The sequence below is a fragment of the Rissa tridactyla genome, chromosome Z (assembly GCF_028500815.1).
Source record: "Rissa tridactyla isolate bRisTri1 chromosome Z, bRisTri1.patW.cur.20221130, whole genome shotgun sequence".
In the NCBI taxonomy this organism is placed as follows: domain Eukaryota; kingdom Metazoa; phylum Chordata; class Aves; order Charadriiformes; family Laridae; genus Rissa; species Rissa tridactyla.
This window is the reverse complement of record NC_071497.1, coordinates 63716365-63735751: the sequence shown is the minus strand read 5'-3', so window position 1 is coordinate 63735751 and position 19387 is coordinate 63716365. Positions and strand designations below refer to the sequence as shown.

At 37.5% G+C, this 19387-nt stretch overlaps 2 protein-coding genes across 3 annotated transcripts in view; one reads left to right on the top strand and one right to left on the bottom strand.

Moving 5' to 3' along the window:
* The window catches only part of SGTB (small glutamine rich tetratricopeptide repeat co-chaperone beta), a 22981-nt gene extending 3728 nt beyond the window's left edge, over positions 1–19253 (bottom strand). The window contains exons 1-10 of the mRNA XM_054184802.1: positions 19097–19253; positions 17685–17811; positions 13557–13660; positions 12715–12784; positions 8827–8926; positions 6381–6485; positions 3602–3740; positions 3452–3514; positions 1592–1629; positions 1263–1346 (exon numbers count right to left, since the gene is read on the bottom strand). Coding sequence (XP_054040777.1) covers positions 1263–1346; positions 1592–1629; positions 3452–3514; positions 3602–3740; positions 6381–6485; positions 8827–8926; positions 12715–12784; positions 13557–13660; positions 17685–17784 — 803 coding nt within the window. The 5' untranslated portion in view covers positions 17785–17811; positions 19097–19253. The remainder of the gene's footprint in view (positions 1–1262; positions 1347–1591; positions 1630–3451; positions 3515–3601; positions 3741–6380; positions 6486–8826; positions 8927–12714; positions 12785–13556; positions 13661–17684; positions 17812–19096) is intronic.
* NLN (neurolysin) overlaps positions 19247–19387 on the top strand; it is a 36570-nt gene continuing 36429 nt past the window's right edge. Inside the window, exon 1 of one of the 2 annotated variants that reach the window (XM_054184785.1) lies at positions 19247–19387. In XM_054184785.1, the coding sequence (XP_054040760.1) occupies positions 19362–19387 (26 nt within the window). In that variant the 5' untranslated portion in view covers positions 19247–19361. The other variant, XM_054184786.1, reaches the window with a different exon arrangement.

Below are 19387 nucleotides of genomic sequence, written 5' to 3'. Positions count from 1 at the left end.
ATGACTTTATCTAGTTAAAGTCTCTCCAAACATCTTCATTTACATTCTTTAGGGCTATTACTTCTACTTGATTATTACCTTACTTGGTAAAACTAAAATTTAGCAACAAATGTGCTCCATGATTTGCTCCCTTCTTTTTGAGAGCATCCGTTCTAGTTTTTTTAAAATATCTACTCTTGTGGCTGAAGTGCAACCTTATATTATTTTTTCCAGAAATACAGTGTGCAGCTGCCAACTTGTACTTGTGGGCAAGACGTCATTAGTAGAAAGCAAGCATACAATTACACTTTATGTCTTGTATGACTGAAGTAACAACAGATTCATCTCCGTAAGAGTTGTAGCTTAAGAGTTAAATTAATAGGTCAGAATAATTCCATGTAAAAGATAAGCATAACACTGGTTTACTAGAAGAAGCAAGTAAGTAAAACATTACTTCACAAATAGCCTGGCACGGCTTCTCTGTAACTTCTGCGTTTTGCCCAAGTAGCAAATTATCAAGACTCCTTTAAACGACAGTGCAGGTTGAATGAAATCCACTGTTTTCATAGATGTAGTACATGTTTTTTGTGAAAACAGCCCTTGATTTTGTGGGGGCACCTTCCTGTCTGTGATGTGAATTATAAATTACTTCTGCCCTGAAGGTGCAAAACTTCAGAATAGTTTGAAACAGGCTAGAATGCTGAAATAAAGTAAACCTGTATGCCCTTTTAGAGGTCTTGCCATATAAGCAAATAGCATGTTTTTGTGCTAGATGGATTATCATTATTATATTAAAAAAGACTTGGGTCCCAGTTTTTGTAAAAGCTACTCCTCATTATACTGAGTTCCCTGAAGCCTTCCTACCCTAAACACAGGGATGCCAGAGCAGAACGTGTTGCAATCCATCCTAAGTAGATCTGCAGCTTTTCTAACTAGTGTCTGGGATACCAGGTAGTAAATTTATCAACGCAATTTGAAAGCACGTGTAGGAGTACTTAAAAGATTTAAAGGAGCAGTTTTATAGAGGCATTTAGAAAGTAAACAGTGTATGACAACCAGAAAATGAAACTGAGCACGCAGTTCAGTCATTCCAATTGATGGAAATGTACAAAGCAAACAAGATAGTGGAAAATAAGTCTTCAAGTTTTCAGTTTTAATAATAATCAGGCATACAATGGGCACAGGCCACAGTATAATTGCCTTGACGGTATCCCTTTTAAACAGATGTTGCACAATGATGCTTCTACAAATGTAACAGTTAAAACTATGCAATTCTTACTTACGCATGGATCAGGCTGGACAAATCCGACAGGCCACCAACACCGGCAGCAGGGCCACCAATGGCATTTGACATCATCCCCGACATCCTGGAACAGTTAGCATAGTGTCGTCATTGGGGTATGCAGGGACTTTTACAGTAAGCAATACACTGTAGTTCTTTTTTTAATTGCTGGGAGGAAATAAGCTGCAACGGGAAGAAACTGCAGTAGTTTTATTTGCAGTAAGCAAAAATAAAATTATATTTCATTAATACAGTATTATTCACCTTTTCTCTTATTAATTCGAACTCCTAAATACATTTGGTTTAATAGTACTCAATTTTAATACTTACAGTTGTTGAACTTGGGGATTCTGCATTAAGCTTGCTGCCTAGAATAGACAATATATAGCTGAAATTATAACACATTTACTACTTGGGTATCACTGAGGAAAATGTGGGGAAAAAACCCAAAACACCCACATGCTGTAGTCTATGTTTTATTACAAAATTAAGCTAAGTTTATGTGCGCAGAGATGCATGGTCTCCAGCAAAAAGAATCATTACAGGAATGTATTTCAAAGATATGAAGCTGAGAAATTTTGTTACATGTTAGATAAAAAATAGTAGTTACAGATTCAGACATGAAAAATACGACAAGAATACATTAAACATAGAATCCCTGTATCAGAAAACAAAAAAAAAAAAAAGAAGGAAAAAAACCCAAACACTTAAGGCTTCCAAGGACAAAGGCTGGGCTTTTTGGAGAAAGGTCTGTATTTTGTTGATTCTCAGCCTGGATAAATTAGTTTTGCAACTACTATTACTACTGGGTATAAACTGTTAAGATTACAACCACAAAATATTGCAGAATAAACCAGAGCGTAGACTTACTTGGTAGCATGATTTTGTAGTAACATATATCTTCTGTAGTAATTGCATATCTACTTACTTTGTAGTAACCATGAAGTTATTTAAATTTCTCATTCATAAGACCCCTCAAAAATTATATTGTGTTTACTACAGTTAAGGGTGTATATGGACAGATGCTATAAAATAAACCAGGTGATATTTTAAAGTTAGTAACATACTTCCTGCAGAAATCAGTGTCTGAATGAAGACCAATAGGCACAATGCAGTATCTGCTTATTCACTCTCTTATTAAAGGTACTACAAAACCCAGATATATACAGTATTCATTTTATTGATCAATATATCTCCATATATACATCTCAAAAGTAAATCAACTTTTTTCTAGCCTACAGTTGGATATAAAAGGCCAAATTCAGGTCAATTCTATGGGTAATAGAGGATTTTTTATTTATTTATTTATTTATTTCTTCTATCAGTAACAAGTCTGATCTAAGTTATGGGCCCAAAATGGTGGCTAGAAGTAACTTTCTCAAGGTCAGACAGTGAGTCAATTTTTTTCCTTAAAAACAGAACAAAAAACTACCTCACAGGAAAATAATTCATTTGTTCCTGGGTGAATGCCCTGTGACTCTATCTACTTGACCAGGCATCTTCTGGAAATAATGCAAAAAATCTTTTCCTCATAGTAACCTCTATATTGAAGCATACATCTTTGCCTCTAAACAGATGCAGACTGTCTGAGTAAGTTATGTTGCCAGTGAAGTGGTACACAGCGTCCCAGTGCTATTTAATTACCAGTGCCATTGCAGCACTTGCTGACTTCTTCCTTGCCTGCCATCTCTGTTACTTGGACTTTGCATCAGACCAGATGTGTTGATCTCTCTTGCATGCACTGCATTTCCACACAAGCACTGGTTGAAATGGCCTGTCCTAATGAAGCTACCAAAGGCGTAGTATTTGGCTAAGAAAGCCATGCATGGAGAAAAACTACTGAGGGACAAAAACACAATTTGCCATTGTACTGGAAGTAAAGGAATGCAGTATATGTTATTTGTATTAATTGTTTGCACATCTCATGAAGTTTTGCACGCTTAAGGATATCAGGGGTAATATGAAAAAGTAAGAACAGAAAGGTGTCTTGGGTAGTTCTCCCCAGGCAGAGTTACTTTAGTCTTGAGCAGACTGCAACTGAATCAACTGCTATTCATTTAACAGATGATTTCTTTGTTAACTGCTATGTAGAGAATAGAAAAATAAATGTTCACCATGCTGTTGACAAGTGTTTTACTACCAATACTATCTATAAAATACAGTATAATGTAGAGCTTGAAATATACTCACCATACTAATGAAGGCAGGATTGTTTATCAAGCTTGCCATGTCAAAACTCAGTCCAGTTCCGGTCTACAAACAAATTGCAATTGAAGAGAAGTTTACCTACAAAATCCCATTTAAAGCTACTGTAAATAAATAGATACAGAGCTAACTTACAGGACTGGACATGTCTCTTAGTTTCTGTTCTGCTATTTTCAAGTTTGACTTGTAAGAGTCATTCTCTGGATCAAGATCCAGTGCTTTTTGGTAACTGGTAACTGCCTCTTCGTATTTATTCACTGAGGTCAGAGCCAACCTAATGTGAAATAAAGAAATTCTGGGTAGAATATAAATGACCGTCAAAAGATAATGATACATTTTCTGTTCTAAGTAAGTAGAACAGTATCTCACAACTAATTTTTAGCTTGCACACTAAGTTAAAGCAAGTTTTTAGTTTTGCTATTGTGCTACTATTGCTTAGTGTAAGCACTTCTTTTTGCAAGAGATAATCCCTCAAGAACTCATCTTGCATTGTCTGTTCCATATACTGGAACCACAAGTTTTAGCATAATAGATTTTTCTCTTAGGATCAGCGTAAGGTTCTCCTTTCAGATCTACTTCAACAGTTTGACAAATGGGTTATATAGGATAGTAGTAACATATGTAATATGCTGTAAGAAACCCTTGTATCAGGGAAGTCTGCTTAATGTTTTAAAAAAAAAAGATTCTTTCCCAGCAGCTCGGGAGAGCACAGGACATATCTACTACCTTTGAAACAGTATTTGTTTCCAAATTTGATTAACTGCTACATTTGAAACATCATCTTTCTTTGAGCTATTCCAGAAGTCTGTCTGGCTGCAGTTTCAATTCTATCTCCTACTGTATTTTCAGTTTATACTGACCACAAAACTAAACTGATCTTTTCCACATTTTGTGAAAGATCTGTGTAATGCACATTCAGCTATTTAGTACTCCAGTCCCCCTTTGGCACGTGCTGAGCTACACAGACTGGGTTGATAAGCCTGTGCTAATGCCCACTGACAGACCTCAGCCTTCTATCGCAGGCAAGAGAGCTCAGCGTGTTAAGATATATCAGTCACAGCCATTACTCTTCAGTGATGATGAGCTCAGTAACTACAGGAGTTTCCAGTAATGCTCCTGGAGGAACCCACGCAATATTAATATCTTCTCTCTTAACACAGTTACTCCCATAGAAAACATTGTCCCTTTTGGCCCATTAACTTGCATTTCTTGTCTGGACAGAAGCTATTTTGGCAATCTGGTATTTCTGTGATGCAACTATGTTTGTTTTTTTTTTTTTTTTTCTACAGAGAAAGCATGTAAAATTCAGTACAAGTCAGAACAGTGGGCGACAGCTTCTTTGCTCACAATTCCTACCCAGCCAAGTGCTCTCTCAGGGTCATCCTGGAAGTATCACTTTACCTATCTCCATGGCTCCCGTCTCCACATATTTCTATGGCACTCCTGCATCTTTCTGTGACATATAAAGAGTTTTCTTTCAAATCCTGAGAAAAACTGATATGCCTGCATAATGCAGTCAGAAAACACAGCTTTCTCATAAGGACTTTTTGTCGAAAAGGTGTTTTCTGCACTTGTTTTTTTCAGTTATTACTAAACAAGCACTGGTTCCTCATTCAGCCCATGCAAGTGTATTATTATATCCATCTGCTGAGTTAGGCAATGGCTTGTAGCCTAAAGTATATCTTCTATCAAAACAACCAGACAATCAAAAAAAAGAGTAGCTTGATTGCCCCAGAATGATCCCACTTACTTTGTGTGTCAAAAGGCACACTGGTCTTACATCCAAAACTCTAAAATAACCTCCAATTCACAATTAAATCAGCCTGTACCTTCCCTCTGTCTCACTGAAATCAGGAGATGTCAGGTTGTGCTATATGAAGAAACAATCTAAAGAGAGTTAAATAGGACAAAACCAATTCAACAATCCCTAAACTTTCAAAGTTAATTAATCATCTCAAAAGCCAGCCAGGCTACATTTGTATTAATAAAATAAACTGTATAGTGGAAAGTTTTCAAGTGATAGAATTCCATCATCTTTGATCTTAAATAAATGCACTCTGGCATGGTGTTGTCCCAGGCCAACAAGCATTATCTCAGACAATTCTGGGGCACGGTTCAGGACTTAATACAGGCCAATGCAATTTAGCAATAGGCAGTAATAACAGACACGGGCCATTTTGTGCCAGCTGACCCAACAAACAATCCCAAGCATTTTTTAATTTACTAGTATAGATATAACCTCAAGAGCCTTACGCAACATTCAGCCCATACCCACAATACATTTGGTTATTGAAAATGCAAAGCTACACATCTTGGAAGAATGGCCATTCACTCAAGTGGATACCCCATTCAGAACATTCCTGACATTTTTTTCAGATAGCACTTAGTCAGACCCACTGCCTAAAGAGGCTATACTGTTAATCTCTCAGACCTGACTGAAAAAAAAACTACCAAAGGGACTAGCTTAGTCTTGCTAAAATATCTGCTTCCAAAGAGCTATCGAACTGAAAAATTAAGCTTCTATTCCTGCTAGTGCAAAGCCCCCATGCTTTTAGGATCTGTTCTCTAACAACATCATTAACAGATTCACCGCTCTAGCTGCAGAATTTTGATTACTCATAACTAGGCAGAAGGTAGAAAAAACACATCATGGCTTTTTAAACTAAATTTGCAAAGTTGATAAAGTGAAAGAAAAAAACCTGCACACTGATAAAATCCGATATGAAAATGCTGAAATCAACTGCATATATAAAACCTAAAGCTGACGGCCTGGTAGGGTCATCTTCAGAAAATTGCTACACTTTCAGAACAAGAACGTCAACTAAGTGAAACAATCTAGCTCCACTTATTTCAGAAAACCTATGGTGATTTACACTTGGGTCTTCAGTGTTCACTCAGATTCATATGAGCTTACCCCATTCTCCCATACGCTTTGCTGTACTTTGGATCTATTGCTATGGCTCTCTCACAATCCTTTATTGCTTCACTGTAGTTATTGAGCTTACTTTGTGCAGCAGCCCTAAGAGGAAGACAGGAGGGAAGGGAGAGAGTTTTGTCAAAAAAAAAGAAATAATAGGAGAATAAAACCCAAGCTTAAATATTTACATGTCCATGACTAACTTTAGACTTGTTTAACCTCACTGACTTTTCATTCACTATTTAGTCAATGCCTCAGCTTTCCTCAATTAAGTAGGACAAGAAAACATTCTGAATTAAGTATGTGCTTAAGTGCAATGCTACACTAGGGCTTTGGAGAACACGCACTCACCTTTGAGGACGCAAAGGATAATTCTAAGGAACAGTTTTAGATCCACCATATGACTATACACAAAATACATCATAAAATCTGTTACAAGAAGTGAAACTCTCAACTAGTAGTTTACATAAAATCAGTGATTAAGCAGAAGTATTTTATACGATTGGCATTTTCCAGCAAGAAATATAGTTTTACTGCTGTTTAAAGGAATGCTGTGATTTTTCCCTGCTCAGTCTTTTAGCAGGCAACTCATGCTTGCAGGTAAATTGGGATAACATTTTTCAATAATCTCCGAAGTACTAAATTACAATTGCATCTCTACACCAGAAAAATATAAATGTTGTGGACATTTATACAATAAGATTAAAGACTTGCCCAAATTAAAAAGGACGTTGGAACAGATTAATAATCAGAACTTCCCCAGTTTGAAAGGTCTCAAAACTATTTTGTTCTTCCTTGATTAAAAAACTATAGTAGAAATGGCAATATTTCCATTGCATAAAGCATTCTTTTTATTAGGAATGCTAGATGCTACCATCAGCACTATATTCAATCCTTTCTCCTGTGATAACCTCCAAATTGCATATTTTTTCTGACTTTGATTAAAATCTCTCCTGAATGGGACTACTTATATATTTTAAATATTTAGGCTGCTTAACAGTTGTCCAGCTCCACAGATGCCAGTGAAGATGTATGGATAAAAGCCGGGGACAATGCTTAGTCTCTCATGTGTTTGAACAGAAAATATTTTTTCAATGTTTACAAAAAATTTATATGGCCAGTTAAAACTTTGAGGGTGTCTCATCTCTCTCTTTTTCTCACAGCTGTGAGTAAAAAGCAAAGCTGTTGGAGGCAATACGTCTCCATTGCTCTCAAGCTTAAGAAAGGCCTATATTTATTAAAAAAAATTTATTCACAAAATTCCAAGCAACTGCCTGTCTTAGGTAACTTCATACAATACTTTGCTTACTGGCATCAAGATTCATTTTGGTCCTTACAAATGTGATACATGATGATGTAACACACAGAGTGAAGTATTTCTACTTTTCCAATTACAATTTGATGCTTAAGACCATTCCACTGAGGAAACTTTCTAGTGATTTTGGGAGGCTTTTGAATCTGGTCTTGTATTTTCATTTTATACCTAAAATTACTTATGTGATCCATTTTCTCAAGGAAAACAGATGATTTACACTTTGAACTGCCATCTTAAAGACGGAAAATATTAGTAAGCTGTGCATTACCTTTCTCTTTATGCTTGCCATAGAACACTGAATTTTTCACTTGTATTTATGACCAAGTAAACTTTGGAATAATGAAAGCACAGCTCCAAAAACAGAAAAATCCACTGGGTACGGTGCCACAAGGACAGATTGAGAGCACTTAAGTTAATATGTCCTTGTGGTAATGGAGGCACTGAAGAGTGTAAGCAGAGTGGCTTTAGAGCCAGGCTAGTTCCAGTAGGGCTCATAGACTATTCTGCCTCTGCTCTCATGCTGGTCTTCAGGGCAGTATACCAAAGGAGGATACTTCTGCTATTGGGCTAACATGTACTTTCAGACTTCATCTGCTCCCATGCCACTATGTCTTCACTACAGTGAAGAACAGATTATACAATGAAACTACAACAGCCACCTTGTTATATTTCAATAGCTCATGCACAAAAATGCCATGTATTTATGCAATGCTTGAAATCTCCGAGATGGTATTCCCACATTGATGGTATTTTTTCCAGGGAAAGTCAATACTAGGAGAGATAAAGAGATGGCAGCTGAGTCACCAGAGCACCAGAAAAAGAGGTTATTACTACTCTCAACAGACTGGTAATCACAGCCTACTTTATGGTTTAATATAGACAACCTATCTCACAAAAATCTGATCTCAAGTGCTACAAGTAATTTTAAAGCCTATATTATACCTTTAACTGATAGAGATATGCTGAATGATCTTAATTTCACTTTAGATCTTTCACAAATTTAACTTGATAAATTTCGGAATAGCGGGGTTTTCTAGCCTCATGTTCTTTTGATCTATTTCACAATTTATCTTTAAAATAATGTTAATGAAGTTTGGGAATGAAAAGCATGTATTCTTTTGTTTTTACCTGTTGCAGTAATAGACTGCATTGTTTGGATCCAGTTTTATAGCCCTAGTATAACAATCCACTGCAGCACCATAGTTTTCTTCTTTCATATGATTATTACCTGAAATAAATTATAAAAAGCTCTTAAGTAGTTAAAAGATACAGTGCTATGTATGAAAGAAATAGAGCCGACACATTATAGCACCTGTATAGGGTAGTTATCACAAAATCGCAGAAGGATAGGGTTTGGATGGGACCTTTGGAGACCATCTATTCCAACCCCCCTGCCAAAGCAGGTTCACCTACAGGAGGTTGGACAGGAATGCATCCAGGTGAGTTTTGAATATCTCCAGAGAAGGAGACTCCAGAACCTCTCCGGGCAGCCTGTTCAGTGCTCTGCACTTTTTTTTGAGATACAGTAATTTAGATAGAACTGGCATGGGATAATGCAAATAAAAATATCTACTATGTCTCTAAAGCTTATTATGTACACTGTATATTGTAGACCACAACATAAACCTTCCCAGTCTCCACTTGCTATTTCACACTTTCCAGCTAGTTTCTGCTGTTAAGCAAAGATTACTTTGTTGAGAAGTGCAGAATTGCAGTTCCACTCTAATATGGATTCATCAGTCTTAACTATCTTTGCAAGCCTCATAATCCAATAAACTATATGTTGATCCCTTTTTGGTCTTATTTTCTTACATTCTAACAACTTGCTTGTAACTATTTATGTAACATTGAAAAGCAAAAAGCAAAACTAAGCACTTGAGCCCCAGTTCTGTGATGCCACGTATATAATTCATTGATTAAGATAATGAAAAGTATGTATAGCACTGGCAACCTAAAGTGATTCAGAGGTAGAATTTCTCAGCAACAAAGCTCAGAACTTCTACTCTGTAATTAGGTTTCATATTTCGTATTTTCTAAGTCCAGAGAAAAAACTAGAAAAATATAACTTTTCTATGGAATGAAAATTCTGGAGTAAGGTTTTTCAAAACAAAAGATATCTTAAACATCCTTTACTCCCCAACACAGGGCAGTCCTGTTAGTTTCTTCCTTTCCTCATGACAGAGCAGTACAGAAAAAGCACTAGTTCAGAGTGCCCAGCTTAAGGTTGTCCCTGGTCCTGAGACTATGGATCTTTGGCCTGCTAGATCCTACAGAAGCCTTGGCTTCTCAGCAATGTCAAGAAATTGTCAGGAAAATTATAGACTTCCACTGACTTCCTTGTATTTTGGCAAAATATTTCAACCCTCTCACAAAATAAGAGAACGGATAGGTTAACAAGTTACTGCAAATGTAGGTAAGCAAAGGCTGCATAAGCAAAGGCTGGAAAAGTTCAGTCAGTGCAACATTTTGGCTCTGCTAGAAAGCAAAAGACTGTGGAGTAAGCAGTCCCAGGTGCTTGTACTTGCATTTATTTGTGAACATGGAGAGCTTAATAAACAAAACCAGACTTAAGTAACTAAATATCACCAAGGTAGTACAAAATCACCTCTTCCCAATAGCAATATACTACACTGCAATTATAGTCAGCAAACCCTGCCAATGAGAAGGCAAACTGAAACTGTAATTGCACATACACCTTCAAAATATACACAGAATGTAACCATGTCTCTCATTTCTACAGGCCAGCCATCTAGACATCTTTCTTTTGATCTAAGGTAAAGCTCTGTACACTAAATCGTACTGTCAGATAAAAGACTTGCAAGCTAGCTGCACTCAATGAGACTGCAGCAATTAACATTTCTCTGAAACAAAACTGCCATCAATGATTATCAAAGTTGGAATTTCTGTTACTGCTCTGAACTAAAAATGACCTTAATTTCTGCTGAGATTAAGCAATTCAGGACAAAAGGAAAAGCAACTGTAATATTTTATTTTAATGCCAGACAAAAATCCCCCAGAGATGGCTATACTTTTGAATGTGTGTCCTCTACAATGAAAATACTACCTATTGTTACAATTTATACTGTGGTAATACCCAGATCTTCTTAGGATCAAGCCACTGTTACACTATACGAACCTGCACGTAATCTGTGCTCTTACATAGCTGACATTATGCCAAAGTGTCAAGTGATATATAAAGGTAGGCAAGTAAATTCAAGTATCTACTAGTTTGGAGGGTATATTACTTCCTGGTTTTATAACAACCAGGAAAGAAAACTGAGCTATCTGATTTTGTTTTGCCATTTGTTAGCCAACTTCTGCAGGTACTAGGGCTGGTTTGAGAGCAGAGGAGGAGCAGGCTGGAGGCCACACAGCTGAGGGAAGTTATTCCTTTGGTAAGAACATACAGACAGAAATGAGGAAATGACAGAGTTATAGAATTACAGTATTATAGAAGATATAGGCCAAATGGACTTCCCCAAGTTACCCAATTTATATACCTAACTCAGCGCAGAAAAGTACTCATAACTGAAAAGCATGATAGTGGTGATAGATAATACTTGTGTGAAAATGATGAGGATTAATATGGCAGAGCAGTATTAGAAAACAGGACAGGAAGTTTTAATTTTATTACAGGAAATTAGCCAGAGGCATTTCAAGAAGTTCCAAACTGCTTATTAATGCCCCACCTAGCTGACATTTTAAATGGCCCTTCATTGAAGTTTAGACCCTTTCAATTTTTCAGTATAGAGACATGGAATTGCTTTAGTAACACCACACAAAAACTAACACGTAGCACAAATTAATTTCCTCAGTCTGCTTCACAAACCCCTGTGGGCTGAGAAACGACAATACAGAAGATAAAGATTTAAAACAGGCATTGCTGTAACATCCACACCTCAAAAGAGCTACAGTCCAACAACCATACTGAGTGTTACTGGAACTCTTCTTTCCTGGCAGTAATAGACAGCAAAATGAAAAGCCAGGATGAACAGAAGGCATGTTGCAACTTAAGAACTAATTTTCACTTGTGATCTAACGTTGTTTGAGCTCTTATCTTTAGAATTAATGAGCTGATGAGCAACTTCAACAATGAGGAAATCTTCTTTCACAGCCAGTAATGGACTGCAATTATGACTACAGATGACCAGTTTTAAGATAAAACAGACATGGAACACATTCTCCTGTCATTATCCTGAAATTTTTGAGAGGCTTACATCTACCTTGCAATTAGAAACTTACGTATTTTTTTTACAAAAATCAAGTATCTGAAAATCCAACAGGTTATAAAAAATGTGATTTATAAAGCAACGATCCACCTGATAACGATTCGTATCACTTATCAGTGCTACATGCCTTTCTTTTTCCTCCCTCTTCTTTTTAGGGGGCAAATAAAATGGATTCCTTCTTCGGTAGCATTAGGGAAGACTTCTATGGTACCACTGCTTTTCCTCACATAACAGCAATAACATATATCAAAGGGAAAATAAAAAACTGGCTTTTCTGCAATTTTTATAGAGCACAAAAATTATTTCACATATGTGAAATACTAATTCACATATGTAAATTCACAATAGTTTTTCCATTGGCTTCAGCTGGGTCAGCCTTTTACCAGTGTTTCAAAATTCAGCTAGCACATAACCTTGACATCACATAACCTTTTCAATATAAAGTAGAATCTTGTATAGCAATTCCATGCACAGAGAAATCTCTAATATACTAAACAATGACTCTTCGTTCTTTAAAGCTTCTACTACTCAGAAACGTTCCCCAAGGACTTGTTATCCTTTAGTTTTTAGGCAACCTCCTGAGCAAGGGAGTTTATAGACTGTATTTTCTTAAACCCCAGATGGAGCAAATCACTTAGCCCTCTTACAACATAACAATGACCAGAGAATATAAGCTTAAGTTCTTGTGCGGGGTGTGTATTGCCCAGCTGCTATGCTATCACTATCCATGATAACCCAAAAATCTTAATAAAAACACACGATGTTTATTCCTATATTTATTACAAACCTTCATCCTTCAGTTGGTCAGCCTTTTCAACATCCTCTGGTAAAGAGTCTGAGAGAGGCAGCATGTCATTCTGTATGTAAACAGATCAGATTTTTTTCATTAAAATACAAGCCCTGATTTTATTAAAAACTTCTTTCATCCTGGGCAGCGTTGTATCAACAAGCAACCAGATTTTCTATAGTGCAGAGGAACTATGAAAGAACTAAACATCATTAAAACATCCTTAGAAGAGAAACATAGCTTGCTTACTAAAAAAAACCTTATGGATCACCACACATTTTAAGAAAACCAAGGGGAAGAGAGGGAAGAGAGCTGGTATGTTTCTATAGTCTTGGTTTTCTTACTTCTGACTCTCCTATTTGCCATCTCGGTGGTTCCTGTGCTTCCTGTACTGAGGATCCCTGGTAACGCATATAATTAGTAAACATTTTTGAAGTTCCCATTTTAAGGTTAGTCTTCATGAAGATGATGTAAAAACTGAACATAAGGGAGTGAGAAAAATCAGCAAACTACGAATGACCTCAAGCACTTCGCAGACGTTTATCTCTGGGAATTGCAAAATGCTTAACTAAAGGATAAAATCCTTCAAGTGAGAATGAGACATCCAATGTTTAGTAATTTTCTATACGTAATTGTCCTTGTCGAGCTGAAATTAATTCCTCCCACTGCCCCAAAATACTCTCATGCTGCTAGCTTTTATGTAAATTTCACTTTTTTCATGTGAAAATTTCCTTAAATTTCTACATCATTTTGACCTATACAGCACTTTAAGGTTGTGTATATGATATTAAATCTTAGCACATATTGGCAGAGTAACTCTAGAACCTAAATGAAATTCTTACCTTGTGAAAAGAATTTGCGAACATTTCTATCAAATGTTGTGGAGGCGCAAGATGAGTATCTTCCAGGCTAATCTTAAACACAGTCTCCAAACACTGAATCGCAACTTACAAGAAAAAAAAATAAATACAAATCACCAGTTTCTCAACAGAAGTATAATTTCACTTATTTATTTATAAAGCTGTGATTTACTTCCTTATTCAGCTAGTAAAAGCAGCTCTTTGGAACATATCATAAAATAAAGAGACTACCTGCTCTCCATAGAACTGAATTTGCTGAAAATAGTATAAGCTATACAGAATCCATACATAGTTTGGCCATTATTTGTAAACTCATTTAAAACTTTTATTTCAATTTTTTCAATCATTTAATGTCTTTTTTTTTAAACATAAGGATTTAATAAAATCACCACGATCCATAATACAACTATGCACGTGTCACACACACTGCCTCAAAACACCACAACTGCCATATATTTGTGTAGCATAATAGTTGGAAGAAAATGGCTCATCTTTACTGTAAAGAATAAATGGAACATACTTACTACGCTTATCTTTTTTTGGAACAAGATATATTCATTTGAAGACACTATTTATTAATAAAATGCTTCATTAATCACAAGTCTTTATCCTATTAAAAAAATATAACTGCAGTATCCTTTCATGTGTTCTGTTGTGTAAGGATTAAATGGCCCTCCCAAACCTGCAATAATGCAAATACACTCACAATAACCAATACTAAAAAACAGTAGAGCCACACCTAAATGAAGGTCTAAATGTGCTCACCTATTTTTAGGCAAAAGAAGATCAATGGCAATTACTATATACAGTTCTGTATATATATATGTATTCTGTTAATTAAAGTATCTTGAATTATATCATTATTTTCCCTATCACCTTGAGAATCTAGTAGAATGTTTTTTATTAAGGTGTATCATCTAAATGTTTTAGACTGAAAACTGAGGAGGAACAAAGAAGAGCCTTTGTAAAGCCTAGCTTGAACAGAAAAATTACTTTTTTAACTCCAACTATAGATAACCAGGAATAGCCAAATTCAAATTAAGTATCAGTAAAAACTGAATCTTAGAATTTAAATTGAATTTCAGGGCAATGTTAATATAATAAATATAATTTGAATTCCTATTTGCATTATAATGAACCTGAACACTGACCCAAAATTAGAAAAGTAAAATTACTGAAAGTTAACAACAGTTAAGAGCCATTTGAAGAGCCTAGTTTCTATGTTGCGGCTGAGAGAAAAAGGAAAAAAGTAGACTTGTAAAATAAATAGTAAAACGTGGAAGACGTATTTTTTTTTAATTCTGATAACATAGAATAGAAATTATTCAGAAAAAGCCAAGTATGATACAAAATTAACATTCATAACATGTAACAACTGAATACATTGTTAAATAGGCATACAATTTGCTCCTATAACCTATAAATGCCAAAAATGTATCAATTAGCCGGGTTTTAAATTACACAGTAAGTGTGCTGAAGGATTTGGATTAAGCTCTCCTGCTATGTAGAAAAACTTAATTCTGGTAAAGTAAGCAGTGATTATGCTGAATTCTGAATTATATATTAAAAGTACTTATTACCAGACCTATCATAAAACCATTGAAATTACGTATCTCGTTTTCCCTTATATGACTTAATAGGAAGCCGCTTGTCATAGTATACTTACCAGTTTTCCCCTCAAACTTATATTCACCTAAAGGCATTCCCTTTCCTGAATGCCTCACCTCATTTGTAGTTTTGCATAAATTTAAAATACAACCCCCTCCTTTACTTTCTCAAGGCTTTCAGTCTGTGACACCAACTCTCTATCATACAGGAGATTTTTGCAAAGTGCAGCAGTACAAATTATGCTTAAACAAAATAGTCCTGAGTATAGCATTATTGCTAGTAAGCATTTCCATGAAATAATCAATTATCACAGTGAACTCCTGCATTTCTCCTTTAACTGAAAATGGAATTTATAATCCTTATAAACTACTACAGGTGTAAGAAAATAAGGAGCTCTTATGGGATGAATCCATAGGTTAAAACAATAATCACTGGTTAACACGCAAGCCAACAACAAATCAGAAGATGTATTAAGTTGTGACAAGATCGATAACTGCACTACACTATCGTTGACATCACTATACAATTCAAACATGCAGAATGCGTGTTATCAATGTAAGTGGAGTCTGAATGCATACTAGCCTTCTATTTTGATGAAGTCTCGATTCTACTTGTAATGTTCTAGCTCTCTCTGTTGTTTTGTGGGGAATGGGAACTGTTTACATTACTTCTTGACACAGACACTTAATCATAGAGTGTTTTATGTTTTCATAGACATTAAGAAGGTACATAAGGTACCGATGAAAACCATCAGTCAAATTTTTTCATCCCTTATGTCTCCACCTAATATTAAACACTTCAATGGACTGGACTTGGGCTATTGCTACTCCACATGCACCAAAAATATTTTGCATAACTAAAATGAGTCAATTATTCAAAGTGTATGCCTCCTATCCTCTAACACACAGCATATGGTACCATGCTTTTGGCAGGGAACAGCTCTAAAATTAGGATTTCATATCTGTATTAAAATGGTAAATTTTACATCAGCATTTAAGCACAACTGAGGTTTTATTATAATTTTTGTTCAGAAAACAGAATCAGAAAATCTTTGATTCTTTCATAAAGACATTGTCTACAGCTGCTCTGAGACGTGCTATCAGTTAAATTTTCAGTCATAACCCAGTGTGTATCAGTTTTACTACAAAAGCAAAAGGGCTACTCTTCATCTCTCATTATACAATTTCCAAAAACATTGCTTTCTTTCATGAGATGAACATCATCATAACCTGATACAGGTTAAATTCACAGATGACTACTATCTTTTAAATGTACAAAATGCTCCAGATTGTGATGTAAAACCATGTCTTTTGGCTTCTATTCTTTTGATATTCTTTGAATATCACGGTACAAATGTCTTTTTCTTGCTTACATTACTGAACAACTATACTTGTAAAACCAATAGACACTGGAAGGAAGCATGCTCCAGGTTTATCTTTTTAAGTTTATGCCTCTGAGAGGCAGGACTTGCTTTGCACCTCAGGAAAGTCTGCTCTCCACACCTCAGATTTCAGGTAACCCAGTGATCAGCTGCCTGGATGTTGTTTATTGCACTGCTGGTCCTAGACATCCTCCTCTTACCTCCAAATTCCTCCTCTGGTTGAGTCATACAACCAAAGTCTGCTTGAAACAGTGCAAAGGTATTTTAAACAGATGCTATGAAAAGCTCACTGCAGAATGGAACTTTTTGTTCTTCTCTTGCTTAATTCCACATTGTGATACCACCTGCCATGAAGTCTCCAGGAGTTAAGGAAAAGGAGTAAGAGCAGAATGAAGGAGAAAGACAGATACTATGAAGTTACAAAGACTTAATGGTTGTCTGTCAACAGAGGAACACACACAGAAGTCCATCTTTCTGTAGCGATGTCTACAGACAGATGGACTTGAATGTCTAATAGAAACTATAACCATACTGGCAATATTCACTACCGTGCGCTCTTTGGAATAGCTATTCATGTTAAAAAAACCAAAACAACAAAAAACACAAATCATTTATTTTATTTTCCATATTCTTATGATCTCTCAGCCTTTCCTCATAAATTATACCAAATTCTTCCAAGTATGAAACAGGAGTTCTTCCCATATACCAAAACCAATATATGGTAATTGTTTTACTTCCTCCATGGCCAGCACAGCTACTAGCAGACACAAAATGCACAAAGAAGCCAAACATAAAAGCAAAGACAAAAAGAATCGGCAGGCAAAAAGTTGTGGGACACAAATCATTACCATAGTCTGTATTATGGCAGTGCTTAATTTGATGTGATTCAAAGTATCTGTTGCTCCAAATTAAAGTAGTACACATTTTGTAACTTTAGGACATTTTTTAAATGAGAGATGTTTTAAAATTAATAATTTCAGAAATATTAAGATCGTATTCACAGATAATATTTGGTGGTAGTTTCAGTTACGTCACTCTAGTTACTTTCTATAATATACATCAAGCAATTTAACACATGGGTAGGTATTATACATACATATATTAGCACCTTGCTCACTTACCTTCCAGACTTTCTTGTTCATCTGGAGTGAACGTATCCATCTGACTCTGCTCTCTCAAGAAATGGATGACTGCATAAACCAAGCGTTTGACTGATGACATTTTGAAATTGATGAGTTTCTCCTATGTCTTAAAAACAACAGGATGTCTTATTTCAGAAAAATGAATTCTTAGAGTATTCCAACCTGCCACTGATCTCAGTAAGAAGTACACACAATATGCAAAACCTTATCCTTCCTCAGAAAGCTCAATAACGTGATGCTTTGAAACAATTGGTTAAATTGTATGGATTTGGGAGAGCTCCTACAATCATCTAGTCTTAACTATCAGCAAAAGAGCACAGATTTCCCCAGATTCATTCCTCAGGGAGAGATCAGCAAAGCTAAAATAACTTAGCAACTTATTTTTCTTTTTAAATTTTTTTTTATAGTTTGGATTTTATTTCTAAGACATATGCACTTGGAAGTAGGAGCACATGCTGAAGTCAAAATCAATTTAAAAGCCACATTGACAAATATAATGGCATAAAGAAACACACTTTAATAAAAGGTATCCTATATTCTCCTGACATTGTGCTGCTGAATGGTTTATATTCACTGTGGACAAAAATCTGGAACAGGGTGACCTGAGTGCACACTTGTGATTAGTGACAGTGCTGGCTCAGTCCGATTTGCATTCAGCATCAGCCAGGAGTTACGTAACTTTAGGGAAAATTTTAGTTCCAACTTTCTGACTTATTTTTCCTTAAACCGCTGAGATGTAAAAGGGCACAACGTCACCCAGCCGCCGGGGGAACCAGGTTAAAAAAAAAAACAACAAAACAAAACAAAAAAAACACCACACACACACACACACAAAAGAAGCTTTAAATGAATGGCCCGACCGGGGCCAGCCCTCGCTACGTTATTTTCTCTCCACAGCCAAGCGCGCCCGAACCCACGCCGAGCTCCCGGGGCCGCGGGGACGGGGGAAAGGCAGCTACTGCCCGCCCCATTCGGACTCCCCCCAAGGAGGGGCCGAGGAAGCGGCCGCCGACCCCTCCCCACCGGAGGGTCCCGCTGGCTGGGGGCGCGTCCCCGCAGCCACAACCGGGGGCCGCCATCCCTGTCCCCCCGCCCACCTCCCGGTGCCCCGGCAAGCCCGGGGCCGCTGGCTCAGGCCCGGAGGACAGGTCTACCCTATAACAGCGGCGCGCTCCGCCGCCCGCCCCCACCTCCCCCCTGGCACGGTGGGGACGGCGGCCGCGCCGGCCGACCCCTCCCGCCGCTCCGGGCCCACCGAATGCCCGCAGGGGGCCCGATCCGGCCCATCGCCCCCCGAGCTGCAGAGACGAGGTGCCTCGGGCAGGCGGCGCGCAGCCTCCCCGCCCCCGCAGAGCTGTGCCCGGCACAGAGACGGGGCATCGCCCTTTTACCGTGCGATATGCGACCAGCCCGACGGCGAACGCCCTTCCCGTCCCTGTCCCTGTCAGCGCCGCTACCGCCTCCGGACACGGGGCGCGAAGGCCGAGGTGCGCGCGCCCGGTCGCTCGGTACCGGTGGGAAGGGCGTGAAGGGGCGGTGACGGAAGCGGATGCGCCGGTCGGCGGCGCGGGGCCGAGGGGCTGCGCTCGCGGCCGGCGAGAGGGCGGGGCAGCAGCGGGGGTAAAGCCGGCCCTTCCTCCTCCTCCCGCCTTCCCCATGCTGTCCCTGTGCGCGGCTCGCAG